We start from the raw sequence: 24,411 nt of genomic DNA, 5'->3' as shown, positions 1-24,411 counted from the left end.
TTACCCAGCTGATGTGGGTTTGTGTTTCAGAAGGAGAGGACTTTGCCATGGCTGGAAATCAGGCTGTGTTGTAACACATCCTGACACATGCCTAAATTCCCTAAACCTAATAATTCTGCATTTGCAAATGCTTTTAGCAGAACTGCCAGCATCGGCTCCCGCGTGTGCAACCTCTGCTCAAACACGCCCAGAAAAAGTGGTTTTCTGCACATCCACGCAGTGCTCATGCTAGCAAATAAGCTGGTAACTGCCCTTCTCTCCCCATAAATTGGAGAAAAATTACAACCAACTCCCACAGCTGCTGAGTTCAGACCATTATAAAGTCCGGGGTGACTCTGGAGGGAGCTTATCTTATTCTTTTCCAAGAAAATAAAGGTAGCAAAGACTAGGGAGTGCCAATGTACTTAGATGCCCTTTACTAACACCTTTTTCCTATGGATGATTAGGTCTCAGTGGTTCATAGCTCCTAAGAAATGCTACCCAGCCTTTGAACTGTGTCAGCTTGGTCTGGATCCAAATGAAAGTGGTAGTCGTTCTGCCGAGTCCCATGAACAGTTTTTGCATGTTTCTAGTAAGGGAACCCATCTAGTTTATATGGAGGATTTGGACATCCTCAGAGGGTTGTGAAATGATGGGAGGTACCCAGCTCCACATCAGTGGGTGTCTGGGGAGGAGCAGGCATGGAGTTCAGGGCTTCAAATCCTCCGGTACGGCAGTTTCTGTTCCCAATCGGCGCCTGGGGCAATAAAACCGCAGTAAAGCCTGACTGGCTGCAGGCCAGCGCTGGCCCCTTGATTTCACCTGAGTCATCCTGGCTGCCTTCTGGTAAAACCTGTGATCGGAAATCGAATGATAAATGTGGAACGTGTTACTGCTGCTGTTTTGGTGGGGTTTTTTTTCTGTTTTTTTTTTTTTTTTGCTCCTCTTGGTTAAATGTAGCTCTTGTGCCTGGAGACGGAGGAAAGCCAGTGAGTCATGCTCTGCACCCCATCCTGCCAACAGCTCCTTCCCCTCCTTATCTCCCTGACAATTTACCACTTCCTAGGAACAGGGGCAGGGGGAGAATTTGACCCTGCTGCCTTACAGACAGATCAGGTGTGAAAAGAGAGGGCTTTGCTGTGTCCCTTAGTATCTCGGCCATTTATTTTGACGGCAATCCATAAAATATTAGTTACCCTGCTTGCCCTTGGGGTGATGGAGCATATACCCTACGCTCAGCTGAACCTTAAGACTCAGTTTCTAGCTCATAAAATCCCAGAATAGCTTCAGCTGGAGGGGACCTCCCTCCCAAACCACCTGCCCCAACATTTATTTGTTTGCCAACATTTGAACCCTATGTGGGGCTGGGGCAGAACGGGCTGCCAGCTGCTGTTGGCAGAGATGAGCAGTGCTCTGTCTGTCACATTTTCCCCCAAAGTGTTTGGAGGATGCTCAAACCACTGGCAGGGGTGACATCCCAGCCGGATCCCTGCGGAAACCCCAAAATATTTGGCGTCGGTCATCAGAGACGGCGCATTTCCAGAGCCACAGGTGGGAAAATGAAAACGTCGGGGCACGTCAGCCCTTCAGCAGGAAGATGTCTGCAGAGCTCACGGGTTGGAAGGGACCGAAACCCAGCCCTGACGAAGCGGTAGGGACTGTGTCACGAAGGAAGGTCAATCCACACCCGGGACCTTTCCGGCGGATGCATCCCACCGACCCGAACGGTTACGACGGCGTTCCAGCAGCACCGGTGAGCTACCGAGCGGGGTGTGCCACCATCATCACCCCAGCGGGAGAAGGACCGGCTCTGGAAGTTGAAGACAAAATGGAGAACGACGTTGGGACCTGCTGCGCAGGACAAGGCCCCGCATCCCGGCGGGACCCTTCTCATCCATCCCCCGCCGCAGCAGCCCTCCCCACGGACGTTCCCCGCAATAGAACCGATGGAAGGGGGTTCCCCTAAAGCGGTTGGGGGCCCGGTTTCCCTCACCCCCCCCCCCCGGTTCTCTCAGCCCAGCGTCCGGGTCGTTCCCCCCTCACACACCCGCCGCGGCGGGCTGAGACCGGCCGGCTCATGACACAGCGGGTGACGTAGCGGGGGGCGGCGGCCAATGGCAGCGGCGCGGGCGGTATAAAAGCTGAGCGGCTGAGGCGGCGGGCGGGAGCGCTGAGGTAACGCCGGGCGGGACGGAGGGCTGAGGCGGCGGCGGGAGGGAAGGCTGAGGGCGACGGGCTCGAAGGCTGAGGGCGACGGGCTCCGCCGCAGCGCGCTGCCCGGACGGCGAGGCGGGGGGCCGGCCGGGCCCTGCCGGCTGCCCATGGAGGCGGCGCGGAGCTGTAACGGGTACGCGCGGCAGGAAAGGCCGCCGCCGCCCTCCGCCGTTTCCTCCCCGTCGGCGGGCGCCGAGAAACCGCGCGTCCCCTCCGCTGGCGGCAGCGGGGATGGCTGGCGGGGCGAGCGGCCCCGCAGCGAGGAGGACAACGAGCTGAGCCTGCCCAGCCTGGCGGCCGCCTACACCACCATCCTGCGCTCGCTGGGCGAGGACCCCGAGAGGCAGGGGCTGCTGAAGACGCCCTGGAGGGCGGCCACCGCCATGCAGTTCTTTACCAAGGGCTACCAGGAGACCATCTCGGGTAGGGAGCGCTCCCCCGGGTGGGTGGGTGTCAGCCCGGGGAGGGATCCGGGCCGGGGGCGGCGGAGCTGGAGCCTGCTGCTTTGACACCAGCCGTGGTGATGGCTTTCCTACTTTCTTTCTTAAAATGGGCTTCGGCGCTGCCCTGCGGCCGTGCCGTCCGCCTGACGCCCCGTGTCAGTAAGTCATCAGCCGTGTGCGCTAGGAACACCGGCACCTCGGGGTCTCTCTGTCCCCTCCTTCCCCCGGTTTCTTTTTTTTTTTTTTAAACGCCGTGCTGGTAAAGTTCACGATCTGTCATGGACTCCTGCGCTTCTGGTTTTGGTGAACAAGTGCTTTTGCTTTCCCTCTTCTGGTGTGAACTTTTCAAGTTCTGGCATAGGAACTTGTTGATTGTACCTTCCTCCATCCGCAGCTGAGCTGGGCTGTGCTCGGAAGGGGTAGGAACATTGGCTTCTGTGAGCAGACATAGGTGGCTTGAATTTTCCCAGATAAGGTCCCGTTCTGCTGATAAAAGCATCACGTGAGGCTTTTCAAAGGTGGGAATGAAACTTGAGGAAGTGAGGTAAGAAGGGAGGAGGTCAGGGAGATCCCTGCCCCGTCTCGGGGTCCCAGCAGTGAATGCAGATGTAGAGAGGTACCCCAGGTTCACATCCCTGCCCCAGATGAGTGTCTTAGCTGCTTGCTGGCCGCGGGCCCTCCCTGAGGGCAGGAGGAGAGGAACTGGGTGGGATTTGTTCACCTCATCACCAGCAACTCCAAAATTGTCTCTTTGCTCTAGTGCAGGGTAAATCCTGCTTGAAAATTTAGGTTTTTACATCAGTTTTTCTCTTCTTAGCCTTTCTGCTAAGGACTGTACCCAGTATAAACAGTAAAAAAGGAATTCCCAAGCTGGGGGTTTCCCCCTTCTGCTGCCTCTTATAGTAAAAGGCAAGTTCCTGTTAGTGCATAAGGGATGCAAATACTGTCAGCAAGGATCTTTGAATGCCGATCAGGAGGGAGCTGAGTGTTCTGCTCTCTGGAGTACAGCACTGGTGTATTAAGCCTGCCCCAGAACTGCATCAGGGTGACAACAGCTGAATGAAAAGACTGAACCATGCTGGTCGCTGGCATCAGGGAGCTTCTGCTAACGTGTCAGAGTCCTCTTCCATAAGCGTACGGTGCTTCAACTTAAAGGCTGACTTTTGTGTTTTGAGTGGTGAAAAAGAAACTATGGTTGGCTCAGATTGCGTGTAACTTCCAGCATTAACTTACTCATGGCCAGCTTACACTCACGTGCCCATGTTGTGTCTTAGCTTCCCCTAGGAACAGCATTTCTGCCTTGTCATTTGTTTTGCCTTTCAGATCAAACCAGGTTTTCAGGTTCATATCTGGAAATAGGCTCTGGGCTGCAGTGGCCATCCTCTTCCCTCTCTTCCTTTAGTCCTGCTGCATGGTATGTTTGAGATGAGGTTTCATCAGGGTCTCACAGAATGATCCTTTGTCTACTGGGAATAACTTTCTTGTTTGGGGATTGCATGTGTCTCTTTACTGCTGTAAAACACAGGAGGTCTCTCAGTCATCCTGGCAGTCTCTAGCAGAAGGATTTTTTTAGTGATAGTTTCTGAGCCTGAATTTGTGTGCTGAACCTGGATGAGGTTGCTGACCATCTTAGGTCCTCTCTTGTCTTGCTGCCAGTTTTGTGTGCAGAGCCGCACATTCCCTTAAGTTTTTCTTTAATAGCTTTTTTCTGCTCCAGTGTGGATTCTCTGGGACCTGAATAGTCTGTCCTAATCTCTCACATACATTTCATTAAGCAGAGTAGTTCTGGATAGTCCACTCCTCTAAATATCCATACCTGGGAGAGGGCAGTATTATATCCAAGAGTAGAAAGTGTCACTGCTAGGTGCTGTACTCTTTAACTGCTCTGCTCTTTTTCCTTCTAGGAAATAAAATGAAACTGTGATACTAACATTCCTTCCTGTGTCAGGTGGGAGATCTTTTTACTTTCCAGCTACTCACCTCTTCTTACACAATGCCCAGCTTTCAGTCTTCCCACCCTTACTAGCCAAACAGAAGAAAGAACTGTAGCTGAAGGACAAGTCCACAGGTTGATATGGAAGTAACTTCCACTTGGGAGAGTTTTAAATACATTGTGAATCGTAGAGCCAACAACTACAAAGTCTTTGGTAAAAGGCTAGCTGTGGGACTGCAGCTCCTGCTGTTTGTCTCTGTTGCAGCATCCTGATGTACTGTTCACTTGGTTATGTTAATACAACTGTCTGCCTAGCCAGGCTGTGAACTAGACCAGGAAGTGGCTTGTGAAAGAAAGGATGGGAGTTGGGGAGGGAACACAACAACAAAAAAACCCCCACCCATAAAGCAAATAAAAAAAACCCCAAACAACCACAACCCAAACCCCAACAAAAAGCAGCCCTGACCTCTTGTTTTCTCAGGTTTATTCTGCAGCTTATTCAGCTCCTTATGTGGAACTGTCTGGATAGGCAGACGTTAAAGCAGTGATTTGTGGGATATGTGTTGAGGAGTGTGTTCAAGTTTAATCCCCAACAGGCAGAAGAAAACAGACAGTTATAATAGCTGTAAGTCCCATCTTTTTGTAAAAGGTTTCTCAAGTAAAAGCTCTGGGGCGGTGATTGTAGAAACACAGGGCTAGAAGCAAGGTGTGTTGCAACAGGCACCCATCTTCAGCTGGCTCTAGCTGAGCTCACAACCCTTGCCAGTATGTGGAAATGCTGCCAGACTGCACAGTCAGAAAAGTGACAAAGACGAACCAAAGTACTGAATGTAAGTACAGCTACAGGCTTTAAAATCAGCCTTCTGCGTTCGTCTGCTTGAGTACCTGCCGTAGGTAGGCAGGAGAAAAGTAATTAATTTCTGATGGCATTTTAATTTTCCATATGGGAACACAAAATATGATATAATAGATATATTCCCAAACTATGAAATATACTGAAGACTGGAGAGTGTAAAGTTGCAAGTACACTGCAGGAGGTCTTCAGTGTTTAATGTGGTTGGCTTGAGCCTCACTTGCTGTAATTGAGTACATGGGGGTTATGTGGTTGTTCACAAAACTAAGCTACCTGACTGCCTTGAATGCTGCCCGCTGCTCTCAGAGGCTGGTGATTTGAGTGGTGCCTTGCTCTTACTTGTCAGTGAACACTTTTGAGTGCAGTCAGGTGGCTGGAAGCTTTTGGGTATGGTGAGCGATGATGGCCTTACCTGCCATGCAGCAATCTGTCCTCTGTGGTGGCATTAGAGGAGAAGACGACCAAGTGGTGTGAGGAGGGAATTTGGCTTAAGGAACCCATAAAGCTTTTGGAAGCTGCTGAGCTGATGTGTGGTTTCAACAGAGTTGGCAAATGGGTATTGTTTTTCTTTTTGAGCCTTGATTGATAATTCACCCTTAAGAACAAACTATTTTCTTGATCTTTTTGTTACCATGTGTCTGAGAACATAATACATTTGGGGCATGGTTAAATGTGCTGGACATCTGATCTCCTTTCCTGGGTGTTGTCACTTTGCTTCCATGACACCCGATTGGATTTGTATTTTTGTACTTTCCATAGCTTAACTTTGTAGTGTTGTAGGGAAGTTTACATCTAAATTCTGTCCCTTCTCTCCATTCAGATTTATGTGAGTAGCAGAGAAGCTGATTCTGCTTTCTAGCTTCCACTGTGTGTGTATTTCCTAGCTTGTTTTCAATAGTGCAGACTAACAGTGTTCCTGCTTTACCCCTTATTCATCTTTGCTATCTGTGTTCTGCAGCTGGTCAGTATTGTATTTCAGAGCCATTAGCAAAATTTGCTTGCTAAATGTCTAAATCTGGCTCTTTGTTTTTTCTAGATTATGTCTTTTCCCTTATTAATGCTGGCTTTATAAAGGCCTCAACCTCTTTCTTTGACAAAATGTATTCAGATGTATTATCTCACTTCTATAGTACTAGTCATCAAACTTTCATTGGAGTAGCAAGGATGCCTCCAGTGATTTTAAAATAAAATCCACCTGGAGGCCAGATTTAAAAAATACTAGCAGCTCATACTTGGGCATCAGTGTAGACTAACAGCCATTACAACAGAAACCTCTTAATGTATTGGTAAGGATGGCAGAGCAGACAAGATACCAAAAGTTCTGCTTCTCAATTTCATGCTGTGCTTCTGCATGAGCATCCAAGAACATGTTTTCTTTTCCAGGGTCAGATCTATCAGCTTCATACTCCTGGGAGTAAATTACGCTGCAAAATAGTAACCTGTCCTCTTGGTTAATAAAGGTGAGCAGGACTGTTGATAGGCAGTTGCCTTTTAGCTTTGTTATGTTTGGTTCAGGCAATTGCCTGCCACACAAAAGACTGTATCTTGAGAGATCTGTCCCTCCTTTTACTACAGGCTTAATGTCATACTCGGAGATGCTGTCTGTGAGTCTATATATAAATACTACAAAGCACAAGTGTGTGCAAATGTGGTAAATGAGTGAATAAATGGAAATACAAGATTGCAGACAGTACTAACTTTTAACTGAAGCTGAAGACTTCAGAATCAATCTCGCTGAGCAGAGGTAAGTTACAGAAACAGTGTCAGTTACAGTGAGTGTCAACTATGCTAGCTTCAAAAGGTAAATCATAAAGGAGTTGGTTCTGATTGTGTAATCCCGTAGGAAACATTAGGCACAGGGCTGAACAAGCAACCTGCATCTGCAGTAGGAAGTTAACTTGTTTTCATCATCCACAGGCACTCTAGGCAAAACAGCATGTTCATTAAACAGTGTACTTGCTGGTAATGGCGATAGTTGTTACATGAATAAAGGCTGGGAGACTTTTCTGGTAGGTATGTTAGCTTTCAAGCATGTTGGCAGGTTCAGCTGTCCTTTCAGCATGTTTAATAGGGAAATGAAAATTGAAAATACTGGGAGAGGGTAACTTTGCTTCCTGAACCTCTGTGGTTTTGAAAGGCTGCATGTATGCTTTATTTGCCTGGAAGCTAAGTGACTCTACTGTGCAGCTCTTACTTTAAAGCAAATAACAACTAGTTGAGTCTCATACAGTAGATTAACACCTGTGTGTACATTGCTTATGTTGCTTTTCCTCTCTCATTAGTTTATGTGCTTTTCCTATGGTGAAGGGTGAAAGAATGCAACCTTAATACTCTTTTTCTTCATCTTCTTGTCTGTGTGGATTTGGTATTTTGACAGATGACAACACTGGTGTAAGCTCATAAATTTTTCTGAGCCTACTCAGTTTGCTGTGGATGAGAGGTGCTAAGCATTGCTATGTAAGAATAAGCAGTGCCTTAAACAAACAAGGCTGTTTGATCAGCAGCACTGCCCTTTGCTAAGAGCTGGTGAGTTATTCATTCTTTCCTGGAAACAAGGTACTGCTAGTTCTCTTGCTTCTCATAGATCCAACAGTCTAACCTATTAATAACTTAAACATCAGCATTATTGTGTTATGGCCATGGCTTATTTCTTGTAAACCAGAGGGTGGGAGAGACAGGTTTGTTCAGAATAAGGTTCCTGGGGGTTTCTTTCCTCAACCTCTACCCCCACATGAGTGAAGCCTACCGTACTGAAACAGGTACTTAATGCAGCAAAACTTCTGTTGGGAATTAGGACTGTAGGACTTTCCAGGATGATCTCCCCTCCCCATTAATGCTCAAGTAACACCAAGCTTGTTCGGGATTTTGTTGGGAATTTATTCAATGTCTTAACTTCTTGAATCTTAAAGGCTTCTGATCTCTTGATGTTGTGTTTCCAAAGTGGTGTTTCATCTTCTCTGATTTTTTTCCCCCTTGTTTCAATTTCAGAAAGAAGTGTGGATGAGGGGACTTCCAGCACCTTCTGTGACATGAGACATTGAAATGGTTATTGAAATCCTGATACATTTTAATGAGCATCTCCATAACCCTGCTTTCCCTCATATTAATAAACCTCCTGGCAGAGGACAACTTCTAGAACCTAATCTTAGCTTCATCTGAAAGTCTGCAATAACTGATCTCTTATGAATAGACCCAAGTCTCTCACTGCAACATGGAAAGTGTCTTGTAAGGAAAATAAAAAAATCTGTACAAGTGATGGCCGGAATTAGTTGAATAGCAATAATGCTTTTCTTCCATCTTTGCTGCTATGAAATGTGCCTTAAATTACACATCTGGTTCACCTCTTTTCTGGTAACTGAGGAATTAAGCTTTGCTTCTGAAGCAAGTGTTCATGTCTGAAGTTGAATGCCTGTTTCTAGTCCTTTGGTGTGGCAGTGATGAAATCTGAAATATTAGTCAAACTTGTAAATTCTTTTGCGTCTGAGGTTTCTCTTTGTTCCTATTAGGTTTGTTATGGCAAGGAAGCCACATAGTGCTCAATTAATTTTCTCTGCAGCTTTTGAACTCTAATGCCTATTTAAATAGTAATGTAGCATCTTAGGCTGTGTCTTTCTAGAGCTCTTCAAGACTTCTTGAAGCAAATGGCACACTCAGACCACCCCCTTTCTTAGCAACCCAAAGTCATTAACTTTCTGTGGCAGTACAAACTCTCTTTATATGAATGTTTTTGTAGCCTGCTTCTCTTCTCTGTATGCATAATAAATTCCTGGTACCTTTTTACTATTGAAAGGCTGCAATAATTTTCTTGTTTCTTGTCTGGAATATTTTCTCTAACTACAGTTACCTGTAGTGTCATCACATGAATAAATGAAAAAAAAAATTCAGTTTTGACTCTACATCTTATTGCTTACCCAGCAGCAACTGAAAGGTTTTTACAGCAATTTTCTTCCAGATGCAATTCTGACCCTGTAGTCTCTTAGCTTCAGCTGTTAGCTTGTGTTTCCTGCTCTCTCAATTACATCTGTCTTCAGATGAAGAGGAACTTCTTGAGTGAGACAGTCAAAGGTATCTGCCAACATATCTCAGCTGATTCTACCTTAATGAATAGTTAGCCTTTGGTGTCTGGCTCATGGCACTGCTGTTCTGGAGTATCCTCCAAACCATGACCTGTTCCTAGTTTGTGCAAGGTCCCCTGCCATTGCTTTTGGTGTAACTCAGCCTGTGTTCCCAGGAAAGCAGAAGGTACCTGACCTCAGCCTGCACTTCAGTTTGTTCAAACTAATGGGCATTGGAATGGTGTGACTTGCCCCACCACCCTCATAGGACTTCTCCCCCCCCCTTGGCCTCAACCCATTCCTACGATGGCCTCGGCTGCCTGCCGTGACTTGGGTTGCTGTGGAGAGCACAGGGCCTGTTGGTGAGGAAAGTCTGGAGCTGTTGTAATGGGTATCAGCAGAACCTTGTGCCTTATGTCTCTGCCAGGATGGAAGAGCTCAGGGAACAGTATCAGGGAATCTCTGGGGCTGCCTTCATCCTGTTGATGCTGAACAATCCTCAGTCTGACTCCTCTCTAGAGTGGAGTGGTGAGGCAACTTAACACCATGGGGAAGTACTTTAACACATAGTGAGAACAACCTACATCAGTCTTCTGTCTCCCAGGCATAGTAAAAATGGGACAGCTGAAGTGCTGTGAAGCTGATGCAGTGCTGCTCTGCAGAGTGCTGCTATCCTTCATTCCCTTTACCTACTGAGCCAGCTGCTGGGCGGGCTCTAGCTTCTTTGGTTGCCAGAGGTGCTTTTGCCTTCCTGTGTCACATTAAAGCCATGCAAATAGTTTCTATAGCAACAGGTCTTTTTGCTCAGCTCTGACGCAAAATCCTGAAAGGTCTTTCTCCTTCTGTCTTCATCCAATTCCGATTTTTGCTTTTATCAACTCTTTTTGAAGATAAAGGGGGAAAAAAATAATTCAGCTCTGTTTCAGAAGTTAACTTGCAGCAGAGGTGACTGTTCAGTTTTAAGAGCCCACTGAAGTTTCTACACCAGGACTTGAACTCTGGGATGAAGGAAAAATCAGCTGGAATAATCTAGAGAGCGCCCTGACTGTACATATAATGTTTGTTCTTGTTCGCCTCCTCCCAGCTGTATATTTTATTTCAACTCTTAGCTTTTCATTAATGTGATGTGTCTAGGCTTAAGGACTTCAGCAGTAAATTCCATTAGCTTTTCTGGGGTGGTAGAGAATGAAAATGGTGTTATTTGCTGTCTCCTTTGGCTTATAGACAGGGCTTTGTGGCAGCACTTGAGCACAGCTGTAACTAAGAAAAGAGTGAGGGGAGTTATGACTGAGAGACCAAGGGATGATGTATGAACATGCCCATCTTCTTGCTAGCAGAGGAGATGCTAGTCCTGTCCTCCTGATACGGATGAGTACGTAGGTAGTACTTGGAGGGAGTAGAAGTGTTGCTTCATTTGAGAGGAAGAATTTCCTTCTTGTATTAAGGAAAAGTAGCCTGTTGAGGAGGAGCCCATCTGAGCTGCATGTGCCTTGCCTTGTCAGGAAACCAAGCTAGCAATATTTACTTCTAGCTCTCCTTCCCTCTAAAAGCCCTGTTGACTTCTACGCTTTTGCTTTGAAGATCCTGGTGCCACAGGAGGGAAGGGATGGAGAAGATGCAGTTGCGTTAGAAGGGTAGGTGGGTATTCTAGAGCTGAGAGATGCAGCCAGTGTACAGCCACATTGCTCTGTGTGAACTGGGACAGGCCTGGGGAGGGACAACATGACTTTTAGACCTTGCCCTGAGTGGCAAGAGTAAATGTTTTGGAGCCTCCAAATGAGGAAACTGAAATCAAGCTAGTGAAGCAGGCAGCATGGCCTAGTAGGTAGAATGAAAGAATGGGAAAAGAGGCATGAATTTGTCCCCAGCTTTGCTTCTGGCCTGGCTAATCTGAGGCCCTGTTTCCCCTTCTGTCCTTTCAGCTCCATTAAGTTCTCCAGAACATGTGCTGCAGGCTGAGCTTTTCGGGGCCCTCTTTGATGCTGTTGCAAATTGAATGACTAAAAAAATTAAAAAATGAAAGGCAGACAAAGTTAGATAAAATGGTATTGCCTCCGTGCACAAAGCGTTTGAGTCTCTGCCAAACAAGTCTCTCCTGTGTAATTACTGAAAACAAGTGCCGTGGTGGGACATAGCACAGCATCTTGTCGCAGCTACTCTTACCTAACTCTTCTTTTGTCAACACAAGGCTTGGATTTCAAAGAGGGAGGTATAGGGATGTATAGACAGGCTTCAAGCTGTGCTTATTTTCAGGAGAACAGGCTTGTGAAGCATGAGCAGGAGGACTGGAGCAGGATAGGGGTGACTGGGGCTCTCAACACCGTGGCCATTTACACAGGTAGTGGCCTTCAGTCTCACATTTTGTTTTACCTTGTCTCCCTGAATCATCTAGCAGTTGTGAAGGGGTTATTGGAGGGGCTAGCACTAAGCTGGTGTCTTCCTTTATGGGCTCTGGCCCTCCTTCTCAAGGAGTAACTGGTGCTGACTTAAAATCAACACACCTTGCTGCAGGCACAACTGCAGAGGTTATGCAGCTGAGCAGGTTTCGTCTGTGATCTGGCTGCAACTTGCTGCTAATATTAAATAAATCTAAGGTGCAAAATTAGCGAGACCTGTATAAATGAGAAGGACCAAGCATCCCACAGCTCTGTGGTTATATTCTTGGTGCATGGATCTGTTTGTTTACACACCTGTACAGCTTGGCTGTGAGGGGGCATTGTCCAAACTGCTGTGACTCTGGGCTGTAGCCGAAGAGAGTATATCCAAGAAGGATGGATGACCTTTGTGTTCCTGTTTGATTGCTTTAGCTGTGAGAAGGATGCATTTTGTTCCTGAAGTTGGCTGTGTGGGTACTTCACAGGTCACTTAACCTTCTTCCCCCCCCAGCTTTAAAATAGGGCTAACAGCTGTCTCCATGATACAACATGGCTCTTCAGCATTCCAGTAATAGAGTTAGGTTCCTTAGCTAAAGTTTTTACGATCTATTAATATATGTTTTATACATGAATAAGTGTGTATATGCATATATATACATATATATGAGACTTCACGGTGAAGTAGCTTCTGTTGTAGCTTTGGCCTTATGCTGTGTCACACATTACCGTGACTCTTAATGAGAACATGGCCATTTTTGATTGTTCTGAACAGTCTGCTTTGCGAATGTGCTGACGTAAATCCATATCTAACATCAGGCTCTGATACGCTTCTGGCAAGGCTGGTGGTCTAATAACAGCAGCAGTCACTCTGGAGATGCTTCATGGATCCGTTTGGATTTTGTTTTAATAATGCTGGGCATAGTAGCAGGTTTTGTGAAACCACTGTTTGCCTTTCTGCTGTAGAAATGGCATGTCTGCAGAGTGCTGCAGGAGGGAGCTAAGAACCCAGATGGCTGCTCTGTCTCCCCTTCCCTTTCCTCTGAGCCTGCTCTGTTTTGGGTTCTGGCTATTCCTGATTGAATTCGTAGCTATACAACTGCATGATGCTCCCCATGTAATCAAAATACTCTCCAACAGTGTTGGATGTAAACTAGACTCTGAAATTGGAAGAACAAAATCATGTGCCTTTACAGAGTTGTTTCTTGGCCTCTTTTGTGCCCCCTACTCCTGCTCTCTGACCTGATCAAAAGCCTTCGGGGGTTCAGCCTCGCTGTCTTGCAGGTTGCCAGTCGTTCTCAGGAAAGAACATGCGTCGCAGGCGGAACATCTTGCGCACAGTTTCCAGGGTTACCTGTGTAGTGCTGATAGCAAGCAGGAAATTAAAATGCTCCATGATGATGATACGTTATCGACAACAGATGGTGGCCATTAGGTGTACGTGCATGTCAGGGGAAGGCATAAAGGCAAGTAGAGCAGACACAACTATTAGATTTGTGTAATCATCACTGCAGGTGCTAAGCTCCACTATGGATGAAGCAGGGCAGTCCCTGAGCACCCTGGTTCCCCTTCTGGCCGTGGTGTATGTGACTCTGGTTCCTGGAAGTAACTCCAAGTAGTTACTTGGTGTGGCTTCAAGCTAACTTGTTTGCAGAGTTCCTCGTTCTGATTATTAGCCCTTTTGTACAGCTAGTTCTGTCTTGCTATTTTCTCTTTGTCATCTCTCTTTTCTAGACAGCCTTTCTCTCTTGTCCTTCAAAAGGCTCGGTCTCTTAACTTGAGACCGTTCTACTTTTAACCTCTTCAAGGATGGTCCAGCTGCCTGTAGTCTGTGGAGGCTGTAGTGATCTGCTGTAACCTGTGTCAGGATTGCCTGGGGACTTGTCAGGGGACTGCTAAGTCTGGAAAATCAACTGAGGGTCTGTTCTACTGAGCTCAGAGTCTAGCAAAGTGTCACGTTATATGTTCCTTTTCTTACTGAGCTGTCTCTTCTTCCTTCTATCTTCGTGGGTCTCTCCACCTCAGTGCTCTGCTAACTCTGAGGTGCAGAATTAGGCCGGAATATGCACATGCATGCCTGCTTTCAGTTCAGGATAGCAAATCTCTCCCAGTCTGTGGATACAGATCTATCTCTTTGACTTCTATGTACGTCTAAACAGCTGCTGGCTGGGGGGCTTCAGGATGAAGTAAAAGAATATCTTATTTGTGTGCAAAGCCTCCTTGAAGGTAGTGATGCTGGTGTAGAAGTGTTTGGAGAAACCACTGTGATGGCTTAGCTTTTCTCAAACCTCAGGCTCAGCTTTGCTTGTGGTATGTGGAAGCACTAATGGAAGCCCACTTTGAGATGTGCTCTTCTCCTCAGCACGGGCTTTATCAGCTGTGGTCTTAATTGCTCTTAAGATGTCAGTAATTCTGCAAAGACTAGACTCGTTCTAGCCTGGGCTCAAACTATTACTTAAAACATTATATAGGCTGACTTCTGGGGTAGCACGTAGGTAGTCCGACTGCACTGTGGCAATTGTGTGATCGTATGCAAACCAAAGCATACTTGTGATGTTACTCCTTACTTGCCTCCTGTATCTTAACCCTAAAATCTGTAGTTCTGAGAGAGCTATGCTCTTGCTACAAGCTTTCTCAGATACTGGCTGGAAGAACCTTCCATGCTTGTGCATTTATCTTTTTTTTTAATGCGAATGTTTAATTTCAGATGTTCTGAATGACGCCATCTTTGATGAAGATCATGATGAGATGGTAATTGTGAAGGACATAGACATGTTCTCATTGTGTGAGCATCACCTCGTTCCATTTGTTGGAAAGGTAACTCTTCCTCACAAAACAAATGTGGGAATACATGATAAAAGACCTAAAGTACGTGTAAAAGACTTTGTAGCTGTAACTACAAAGCTTTTAAAGCTATAAGTATTTACTGCTTACGGCTATGATTCTAGAAGTTAATCTTCAGAATACAAATAAGGAAGACCTCCTTAATGTGAGTTTTATTTGGATTTAAGCTCCTAAAATATAACGCTCAACCTTTCCTAGTCTAAGTAATCTAATGGTTTCTGACATTTCATATCAAAGCTCTTCTTCGTGAAGCAGCAGCAAGCCTTGAGGGCAGACATCTTGATATTAAACCAGCTCACCCTGCACGCTGGCTCTGTCACGGATTTAGCTTCTGGCTCAGAGCTATCTAGTGCGCATTCACCTTGGGACACCCCCCCCCCTCCCCCCCCGCCCCCTGCCATGAGTGGAACAAACTTCTGATTAGCAACCCAGCCTTAAATAAGCAAGCCCAATCAGGGAGGAGGTAGTCAAAATTGGCTAGCAGGAGGCTGCTGAGGTTGGGACTTCCATGGAAGGGGCTGGTGTTTCAGAGGGTGTTGAAATTGTGATGCCAACAACTTTAAAAGAAAAAAAATATTCTCAAGTTAACCACTGTAAATGTGATGAAGAGTTCAGAGTGGGTAGTCCCTTCTGCAGATCTCAGCCTCTTCACTTCCCTATCAGCAGAGAAGGATGGAGCTTATTCTGATTCATCTATTCTACCATAAAGTACTCCCAGGCCAGAGAGTAGCAAGTGCTTTTGTTGTCTGTAAAATTCGATCAGTACCACATATGTTCCAAGTAAACTGTCTCCCAAAAATAAAATACCCGAACACAAACCAGCTGTTTATTTAGTTGAGTCAACTCAATTTCATCTGCTTTCTTTTCTTACTGTTAGTATTTTATACTGGAAAACACGGTAACCTCTTTTTCTGTGCAAGCTTTCTATTTTGCCTGTTATTCTTGGTTACACGTACTGTGTATATTCTCTTCGTTACTCCTGTGGCAATATATGCGTTCTTTTTACATCTAGCTGTTTAGGCTGTGTGGTTTGGAGAAATCTCCTCGCAAACACCGAATCGGTCCTGCTCGTATAATGGTCTGCTAAATGACTTGGTATGCCTCTAAATATTCTCAGACTAACCATTCTCCTGTTGGGTACATCAAACAGGCTGCAAACACTGACCAGTAGGTCTTGTGTTTGCGGTTCTATCTTAAATGATATTAAGACATTCGCAAAAATACTCTATGGGGAACAGGATTCAGCGCTTATTTCTATGTCTCTCACTTTGTCTGAAATGTTTCGTGTCTTTTCAGGTGTCAGTGGGTTGATTACCCAACAGAAGTGATAGCAATGATCAAGTTAGCCAGGTAATTAGGTGCACTGTGGTACCTCTAACTGCAGGTACAGCAATACAGGATTCTGAGATGGGGCCTTTAGGCAAAGCACTAAGATGGAATCCTACACTGACACTCCCCTACTGTATCTTGGCTAATTTTTCAAGTCTCTGGTACAGTGAACACAAATGCTGGTTTATAATCTGTTATAACTGTAAACCCACTTGAATTCAGTAGCCTATGTTGCTTTCTAAAAACAAGAAGCTAAATGGCTTTCCCCCTACCTTTGTATCTGAGCTCATTTCTACTAAAGAACTTATTCCAACTTAGCGCAACTACGTGTTCAGTATGAATGTTCAGCAAATCCGTATTCGAGCAGGATGGAAGTTGACTTAATCATACAGTGGTCTATGGTACTACCAAAGCAAGGGGAAAAAAAAAAAATCAGTAAGTGGAGCCTGATTTTGGTGGCTAAGTACTTCTGGTCATCAGATCTTTCACTGGAAGTAAAGTACAGTCCCTCTCCCTCCCACTCCCTAAATCTGTTTTAGGTCTTGAAAGTAAAGCATGTTTATTTTAGACAAACAGTGCTGTGCTGAGTAATAGGCTACTTTTTGTACCCAAATGTAGTAGTACTCTGTAGCATTCCTGAGACTTGGAACATAAGCCTTGACTCTTGAAGAGTTGTGATTTTTCTCCCCCCCTCCTCAGAAAACTGACCTATTCTTCAGCAGGACATAGACCTCACCAGGCATTTACAGTCTCAGTTAGCTCCACAATTTTTCAGGCTTGCATGGTGGCATGTTCCTCCCACATGCTAAGACTTGGGACTGTTCCAGAGTTAGTTCTGGGGCAAATACACATCTCATTCTCTATGCATGAGTTTCATACGTATTTGGAAGTGTGGTTTTGATTCTGTTAATGGTTTGTTCTCCTCTGTCTAGGTACATATTGGCTATCTTCCTAACAAACAAGTACTTGGCCTCAGCAAGCTTGCTAGGTAAGTGTTAATGTAATGAAAGTGATGCTAATTTGTAAAAAGGATTCCAAGCTGTGCTAACTGTGCTAATCTTTCTAATCTGGTTCCCCTCTAAAGCTCAGCCCACTTTGTGTCCTGGATTTGGATTTAGACCAATCCTCGGCATTATGTTTTTTTGTGGAGAGGACAGATAAGTCTTAGAGCTCTGTGTTAATTCACATCAGTCGACTGTAGTAGAGCCGTAACGCTTTTGTACGTTCATGCAAAGCATTGGTGTCTGCGGGGGAGCACAGAAGGAAGAACAACAGAGAATTTGGTCATGTTCTAAGGCAGGCCACAAAAACCAGTGGGGATCTCTAGCTATTTACTACTTGCACATATATTGACCGATAAGAACAAAAATCCCAAACTTCCAAACTGTAAATGAACACGTTCTATGGATAGAAATTGAATCTAAAGCTTTCATGTGTTATCTGACTCTTCAGATAAATTTGGCATTTCTTTCTTTCACTGGAGACCTGCTGAGAGAGCCATGGGGTACGTTTTATAGATAAGGTTCAGCCTAAGAAACAAAGCAATTATGATACACTTGAGAAATCCATTTGTTATGTAAAATAGCTTTTTCCGCAGCAAGTGCCCTTGGATCCGTTGTTGCACTGAATCTCGTTATAAAGTGGCACTTTCTAGTTCTGGTGAGGAAGGGGATGGTAGAACCCTTCAATAAGCAGATTATTGGGGACCAGAGTGGAAGGGTCTCTTTTGAGAAATGAATCTGAAAAATTGGCTGTAGTTCAGAAAGACCACATGGGTTTTGCTTATACTTTCCCTGATATGTCTGTTAGTCTTGCTGTAGTTCCAACAATACTAATAAGAATTAGCCTTGTAAATCTGCATGCCTGCTGGGTTTTCTTAGCAGGTAAGACATGTAGGGTATGACACTAAAATGCTTTAAAGTCAGTCAGCTGTGTTCTGTGCGCTGCTTGCACAACAGTGAAATCGGTTTGGAAGTGGAAGGGCCCTCAGAGCTGATATCTGTGTTAACGTAACTTCATGTTACAGGGCGGTCATCTTTAAGTCTTCTAGCAGTGCTTATAGGAGGGGACTTTGCTCTGATTAAAAGGCTGAAACAGGCAATTGAACATTTAAATTTTTTCCTACATGCTTTTTGTGGCTGTACCTAACTGCTGAAATTGTAGGATGAGGTTCTGAGCTGTCAGCACTGCAGTTGCTGGGCGAAAGACTTTGCCTTCTGTAGCTGCTTATGCTTGGGGATGTCTGTGTGGCAGTTCATGGCTTGTGTCATGTGTTGGCTGGCACTCATGTAGCTGGATCTTTTTAAGTGGTGCGGGGGGTTTTTTTTGAGTTGGATTTCTGAAGGCGAACATCCTTCCTGAAGAGATTGTCTTTAGTCCTTGGTTTCATTTCTGCAGGGCTTGAATGCAAGATTAAGGATCACATTTGAAATATGCATCAGTTGATTTGTGCTTGCTCTGGTCTCTAGTTACCTCTGAATCGCAGATGTAAAAAGGAGCTCAAAACTGTCTTTGGTGATTTTTAATGCAAGTGGCAACATGGTGTTAGAAGTGTACAATTTTCCTACTACTTAGTATAGAAGCATGCAGGAATATGTGCAAGGCTTCCTGCGCTGTGCTTGAGAGGTTAAATCTTGCCTCTTTTCAAGTTAGGGTAAAACTCCCATATACTGCAATACTGAAAAGATTAGATTCTTGTATAACAAAATGTTCTTAGTCCTGACTTGCTTTTGAGTGCTTACCGTGAAGAGATTGGTGGGTCAAATAGTGCTTCCCTTTCGTGCCCTATATAATGCAACCAGTGTTCAAACAAAGATTTGTGAGGCTATTGGTACTGTAGGCCTAATCTTTTGTAATAGGATTAGTCTAATGTGGTGGGTTTCTGTAGTTGGGGATGACCTGTATTCAGTAAACAAACATCGTTCTTTGGATTTTAAGCTCAGGCTTGAAAATGCTAATGCAAGTAACTGTTTTTACATAAACATGCTTATAGGACTTCTTATATGCAACACCAGTGTAAAAGTATCTGAGCATCAGCTTGTTTCCTACCCATGTATTTAAATATTATGTGGCTTTGTTTAGAATAGCTATAACGCAACCATTTCATTTCTGGAGGGGAGTTTCTGCATACAATTCTCTCTCCAAAACAGCAGACAAGTCTCATTGTCAGAAATATTTCTTGTAAGTAATGCCTCAGGCTGCCAGCCAGTGTCTGTTTTTTGTCTAGTCTGACCAGATGGATATTGAAGCTTTCTATAGCGACTTCTTTACATGGCCACTTGACGTGTAATTAAGCATTTGAGGTTGGCATGAATAATCCATTGAGGGACAGAGCATTTATAAGACTTTTCTTAAAGGTGTGGATTTTAGTACTGTGGCGATAAATGATGGTAGTATCACTTGCACTGCCCCACAAATGGCTTAAATCTGGAGTCATGTTCGAGGGGAGCATTAAGGTCATCCCTGCATTGAAATGTGAAGGATGGTGTGATATATGGGTGGAGAGTGTCTGTTTTAAATGAAGACAATTCTGTCTCATTGTTGTTAGTTAAATTTGTGGTTAAATGCAAGAGTCTAAAACATCTCTTGCTTAATTTCAGTAGCCTTCTGGGAATCCCAATATCTGAATTGTCCTTAAAACAGCATTTGGTTTAGATTGAAGCAAAAGGAGGTAGTCAGACCTCAGTTCAAGGATTAGCGTTCAGAGAGTCTTTGGGCATGGATTACCTTGCAACTCTGTGATGTAGGTGGGTGGTGGTACAGATAATTCAAAAGTAACAGCCAACAGAAGAAGCTCTAAGGAGAAGTGACAGGTTTGCCCCTGAAGTAGTCTCTGGGGTTGCAGGTAGGGGGAACCTGTGGCGAAACACAGTGATGGGCTAAGGGAAGTCCTTGAGCAATGCCAGCCAGGGGCTGAGCAGCAGCATGATGTTATGTGGGTTTCCAGGAAGGACACAGATCAGTACAGTGGTCTTGTTTTGATAGTGTCAAGTTAATTGTGAAGATCAGACAATGATCAGATGGGAATAACTATAACATTGTCTTTTTCCTTTCTCTTTTAGGATTGTGGAAATATACAGCAGAAGATTACAAGGTAAACAGATGAATTTTTGGTTTTGTTGTGTGTACTCCTTTGCTAGCCAGCTCAGGGTACTGGTAATTGTAGGTGGACTATAGCTGTGTGAATTTTAGTGTGAAGAAAAACACTGTTCTTGAGCAGGTGTTTCACATCTGTCATCTTACTTAGCTTCTACGTTTCCAGTGAAGGGTAAAATCTGGCTATGAAAATAGATGTAGGCAGTAACTGATTCAGAGGATAAATGTGCTACAAGATACAGCTGCCAGGAATAACTAAACTAGTTGGATGCTGCTGGAGATGAACTCTCCTACAGATAATTTGAGAGATGACTTCAAGAATTGTGATCTGAAGAGATGAAGCGAGAGCTGCCATGTTTATGGGCTGCCTGCCTGCTGCTCCCAATAAATGGAGGAAGCTGCAGGGTCTGAGGCCTTGGGTTGGGCTCAGCCTGCTCTCATTGTCCTGCAGTTAAATTTGGCCTGCTTTGGGCAACAGAAGTCTTAGTGACCATTAGGTGTCAGACTGGTGAATAGAGGGTGCTAGAGCTGCAGGAAGTAAAGCTTTGCAGGACAATAGACTCTCTTAATTTGCTCATTTTTAATCTCCATTTCCTTTCCTTAAAGAGAGAAATTGTGTGTAGGGAATGAATAGTGCAGCAGTAAAGCCAGTGAGCAAATACATAAAAACTGAAAGAAAACAGAGAAGTGAGAAAATCTAACTGCATAATAGGAAATGTAAGAGCTGTTATAATTAATCATGGTAATGCAATTCCTGCAAAGGTGTAAAGCAAAATGACTCCCAATATAAACAAGCAAATAAAAGGTCTGTTCCAGGATACAAAACATAAGATAGGATTTGGTACCAATAAAATTTATTTAGGAAGAGCAGTACTTGTGTGTGTGTGTGTGTTGTGGTGGTGGGGAATAGGCACACCTGGCAGCAAGGATGCAATGTTGCAATCTAGATAGTGGCGGTGGGGCATTGATGCTAGTCAGATTTAACACCGTGTCTGAACTCCCTGTTGTTCTTTCAGTCCAGGAACGCCTTACCAAACAAATTGCAATAGCTATCACAGAAGCCTTACAGCCCGCTGGAGTTGGAGTGGTTATTGAAGCTACGTAAGTTACTCTGAGCTGTTCTGTAGTAACGTATGGGTGTGTGTGATTTCAGCTGCCTGCTGCCAGGCTGTTGTGTGTTGCCTCGTTGGCTGCGGTAGCTGTGTGCCACGCTTCTTTATGAGACAGAGCGCAGGCAGGAGTGATCCTTGCCTGTTCAGTGAAATGGCCTGGTGGGTTGGAGCCATTTAAAGTGGGGGGGCTACCTTGTCCACTGCAGAGATGTGGCAACTGGCAGTGTGGCCAGCTCTACCAGTTGCCCTGGGTCCGTGCTCAGCCTCAGTGCACCTTCTACTTCCTCAAGTAGAGCAAAGTGTGAGACTAGCAACAGGCATGTCCCTGTGATCAGAATGCATCTTGGAAAGGTGGGATTTTCCTAGGATCAGAGGAGAGAAGGCAGTGCTTAGGAACTGGGAATTTGACTTTCTTTTCCATAGAGGACAGCTGAGGTACTACTGACAGATATCCATTCTGGATATGGAGGTTTTGTCACTTCCCCAGAATTTAACGTGACTGTGTAGGAAACATCTCTCTCTGTGGGTTTACTTCTTTTTTATGAGCATGCCTGACTTATTGACTCCCCTCTTATTTCTTTTAGGCATATGTGTATGGTCATGCGTGGGGTACAGAAAATGAACAGTAAAACAGTAACCAGCACAATGTTGGGGGTATTCCGGGAGGATCCAAAGACCCGTGAAGAATTCTTGACACTCATCAGGAGCTGAAACTGTGTTATTCTCTAAATGCACTCTGGAGATTGTTCTGTCCGGTGTCACTGTCTGTTCTTAGTTGTTCCTACATCTCACTTTTAAACTAAATCGTTGTGAATTGTTGTCATAGTCTTTGTGCAGTAAAAGACTTCTGATGGCAAGTGATAAATGTAACAATGAGGTAGGCTCCTCCTGGGCTTCCAATGATGCTGATGTCACAGAATTACAAGCTACAAATAGGGTTTTAGAAATGTTTGTCCATCCACAATGCAGAATATACTGCTGTTGGGAGAAAAGTGGGGCTTGGGAGTGAAGTGGATATTTATGAAATAGTTATGTTTATTAGAATAATTATGGAGCAGCACAGGAAACAGCTGAAAGGCTGTGGATCCTTGTAGGACCACTTATACTGCAAATACTGTAACTCTGCTGAAAAAGATGGTCCTGAATTATCTCTGACTATATTTTATTACAAGTCCTGCAGTGGCTGTTTCAGTATCTGGATATGTATGTTATACCTCTTTGAGATGTTACCTCTGGTGGTGTTTTATATTCTTGCTAGTATTAACCCTCCTTTTTTGCGTGGGTTTTGTTTGTTTGTTTGAGAAATTTAAAACACATTTTCCCTAGCCTCTTAACATGCAGGGAATTAACTTCTAAATTATTTGGGGCACAGTCTTATCTCAATATAAAGGGGTTTATGCACCTTTTTCTCTGTGCCTCAGAATGTCTGACCACTTTAACTGTCAGTTTCTTACTATTTTTAAGCAAACTTTAACAGAGGGGAGGAAAAAACCCCAGAGTCTGTCTGCAAAGTGCTAAGATATCCAAAGAGGTTTTTAATGATATTTATATCTTGGGCTTTCCTTCTTGGTTTCCATGGGTTAGACTGAGAAGCTAAAACTAGTCTGATAATCTGTAAATGAAGATTTCTTTTCAAGCATTTCAAGATTTGCATCTCATAAATGTTGGACCAAAGGTGAGCACTGAAATCCTGAACACAGCACATTGTACCTCTCCTGCCTGACGGCAGGTCATTTCAGGGCAAAGAACCTGAAATGACAACAACTTATTTCGTAAGAGGAATTGGGAAAAGCATTTCCAGGGCCATCAAAATGAATTAAACTACATTTTTCTGTGTATGTGGCAACCTCTGTATGTGGCAGTATTGGTACAGAAAGTTACGGTCAGCTGGACTTGGCTGAACTTCTTATACTTTGTTACAATTTTAATGGGTGTTTTGTAACTCTTAATTGGGAAAACATGAGGCGCAAACTAAAACCACCCTTCTCAAACTAAACACAGGAGGCAAAACTTAAAAAATAAAATGTCAGACAGAGTGTCAGATGCCCACAATGCAGGTTCCCATAGTCATATCTGCTTTGCCGAATATGAATCCAAGATGTTCTGTACGCTAACCTAAAAGGCAGTTCCTCGTCTGGCAAGCTCGATCTTACCAACATTCCTGTCTCTTGCTTCAACCCATGTTAGAAATGAAATGAAAATCATGTCTGGTTAAATTTCCATTGGGTCTAAAGAGTTTTCAAGAACAACAACATCATGCATTTAATTACTCTAATTTTACCTTGATAACCTTCACAGCATTATTGGAAAAATCTTTTATAATACCCTCTGTCCTGGATTCTGTAGAGTTAGGTGCTATGAAAGTGTTTGTCTGCTAGTGTAAACAAGCTGTGTGTTGCACATTTATAAAATACGCTAACTCTATGGCATTTGTTTTCCGTAAGTGATTGAGAGCAGATACTGCCATTTTTCAGTTCAGTGTATGTTTCAAATATCTAGCTGAAAAGCCTTAAATCTTTCTTGCCTGAAGTTCAGAGTAAAACTCTCTTTTTAGCTGAACAGCTGGAAGGAGAATTTGAGGACTGAAGGGGTACACACTAGTACATTTGTTTCTCTTTGCTTGCTTTAGTTTGGAAATTCAGTCTCGGTAAAGCACTGTCTTGCTCCTGAGGTAATGAAAAGGTTGCGTTTTAACCACTTATCTATTCAGGATAAAGTTCGCATTGCACCACCGCTGTTTTTTATTTCCATGTGACCTGTAGTCCTTAAAACATACCTCTCTATACTTGTGGCCTTGGATTTTGTTCACATTTTTGTTGTTGTAAGACTTGGTGCATTTTTTGGAACATTAATATTGTTCAAATACACAAGCTTTAACTACAACCAGTGTGTATGTATGTGTAGTACGTACAGCCTGCTGTTGTACCACGTAGAAGTCCGTTGTCTCTCAAACATTAAAGCACAATATTATCCTTTGGAGTGGCAGCATCCTTGTTGACTTGGAGGTGATGGCATCACGAGGAAGTGGCACAAGCTCGGTCTCCTTGGGTGGGGGTTGTTTCTGCACGAGGAGGTGCTCCAAGCCTGGGGTGAGATGTTGGGTTGCTCTTCTGGGACAGTAGTTGCTCTTGGCCCCAGATGAGTCTCCATTTGTTGACTGGGCACCAAAAAACCCCCAAGAT

General features: G+C 44.4%; 1 protein-coding gene across 1 annotated transcript; it reads left to right on the top strand.

Annotated features, from left to right (window-relative positions):
- The first annotated feature begins 2,178 nt into the window (after window positions 1-2,178).
- Window positions 2,179-24,196, top strand: GCH1 (GTP cyclohydrolase 1). Its single transcript, XM_075029503.1, has 6 exons — window positions 2,179-2,616; window positions 14,557-14,666; window positions 16,955-17,010; window positions 20,084-20,115; window positions 21,134-21,218; window positions 21,814-24,196. Exons 1-6 carry the CDS (start codon window positions 2,301-2,303, stop codon window positions 21,938-21,940), a joined length of 726 nt encoding a protein of 241 aa, XP_074885604.1. The 5' UTR covers window positions 2,179-2,300; the 3' UTR covers window positions 21,941-24,196.
- The last annotated feature ends 215 nt before the right edge of the window (window positions 24,197-24,411 follow it).

The sequence above is a fragment of the Buteo buteo genome, chromosome 6, assembly GCF_964188355.1.
Source record: "Buteo buteo chromosome 6, bButBut1.hap1.1, whole genome shotgun sequence".
Classification (NCBI taxonomy): Eukaryota; Metazoa; Chordata; class Aves; order Accipitriformes; family Accipitridae; genus Buteo; species Buteo buteo.
The sequence above is the reverse complement of the archived record's forward strand: the minus strand, read 5'-3'. Positions and strand labels throughout refer to the sequence as shown.

Coding starts and splice junctions, on each gene's coding strand:
- GCH1 (XM_075029503.1), top strand. CDS start 2,301: ATGGAGGCGGCGCGGAGCTGTAACGGGTACGCGCGGCAGGAAAGGCCG. Junction 14,667..16,954: donor TCGTTCCATTTGTTGGAAAG/GTAACTCTTCCT, acceptor TCCTCTGTCTAG/GTACATATTGGCTATCTTCC. Junction 17,011..20,083: donor GGCCTCAGCAAGCTTGCTAG/GTAAGTGTTAAT, acceptor TTTCTCTTTTAG/GATTGTGGAAATATACAGCA.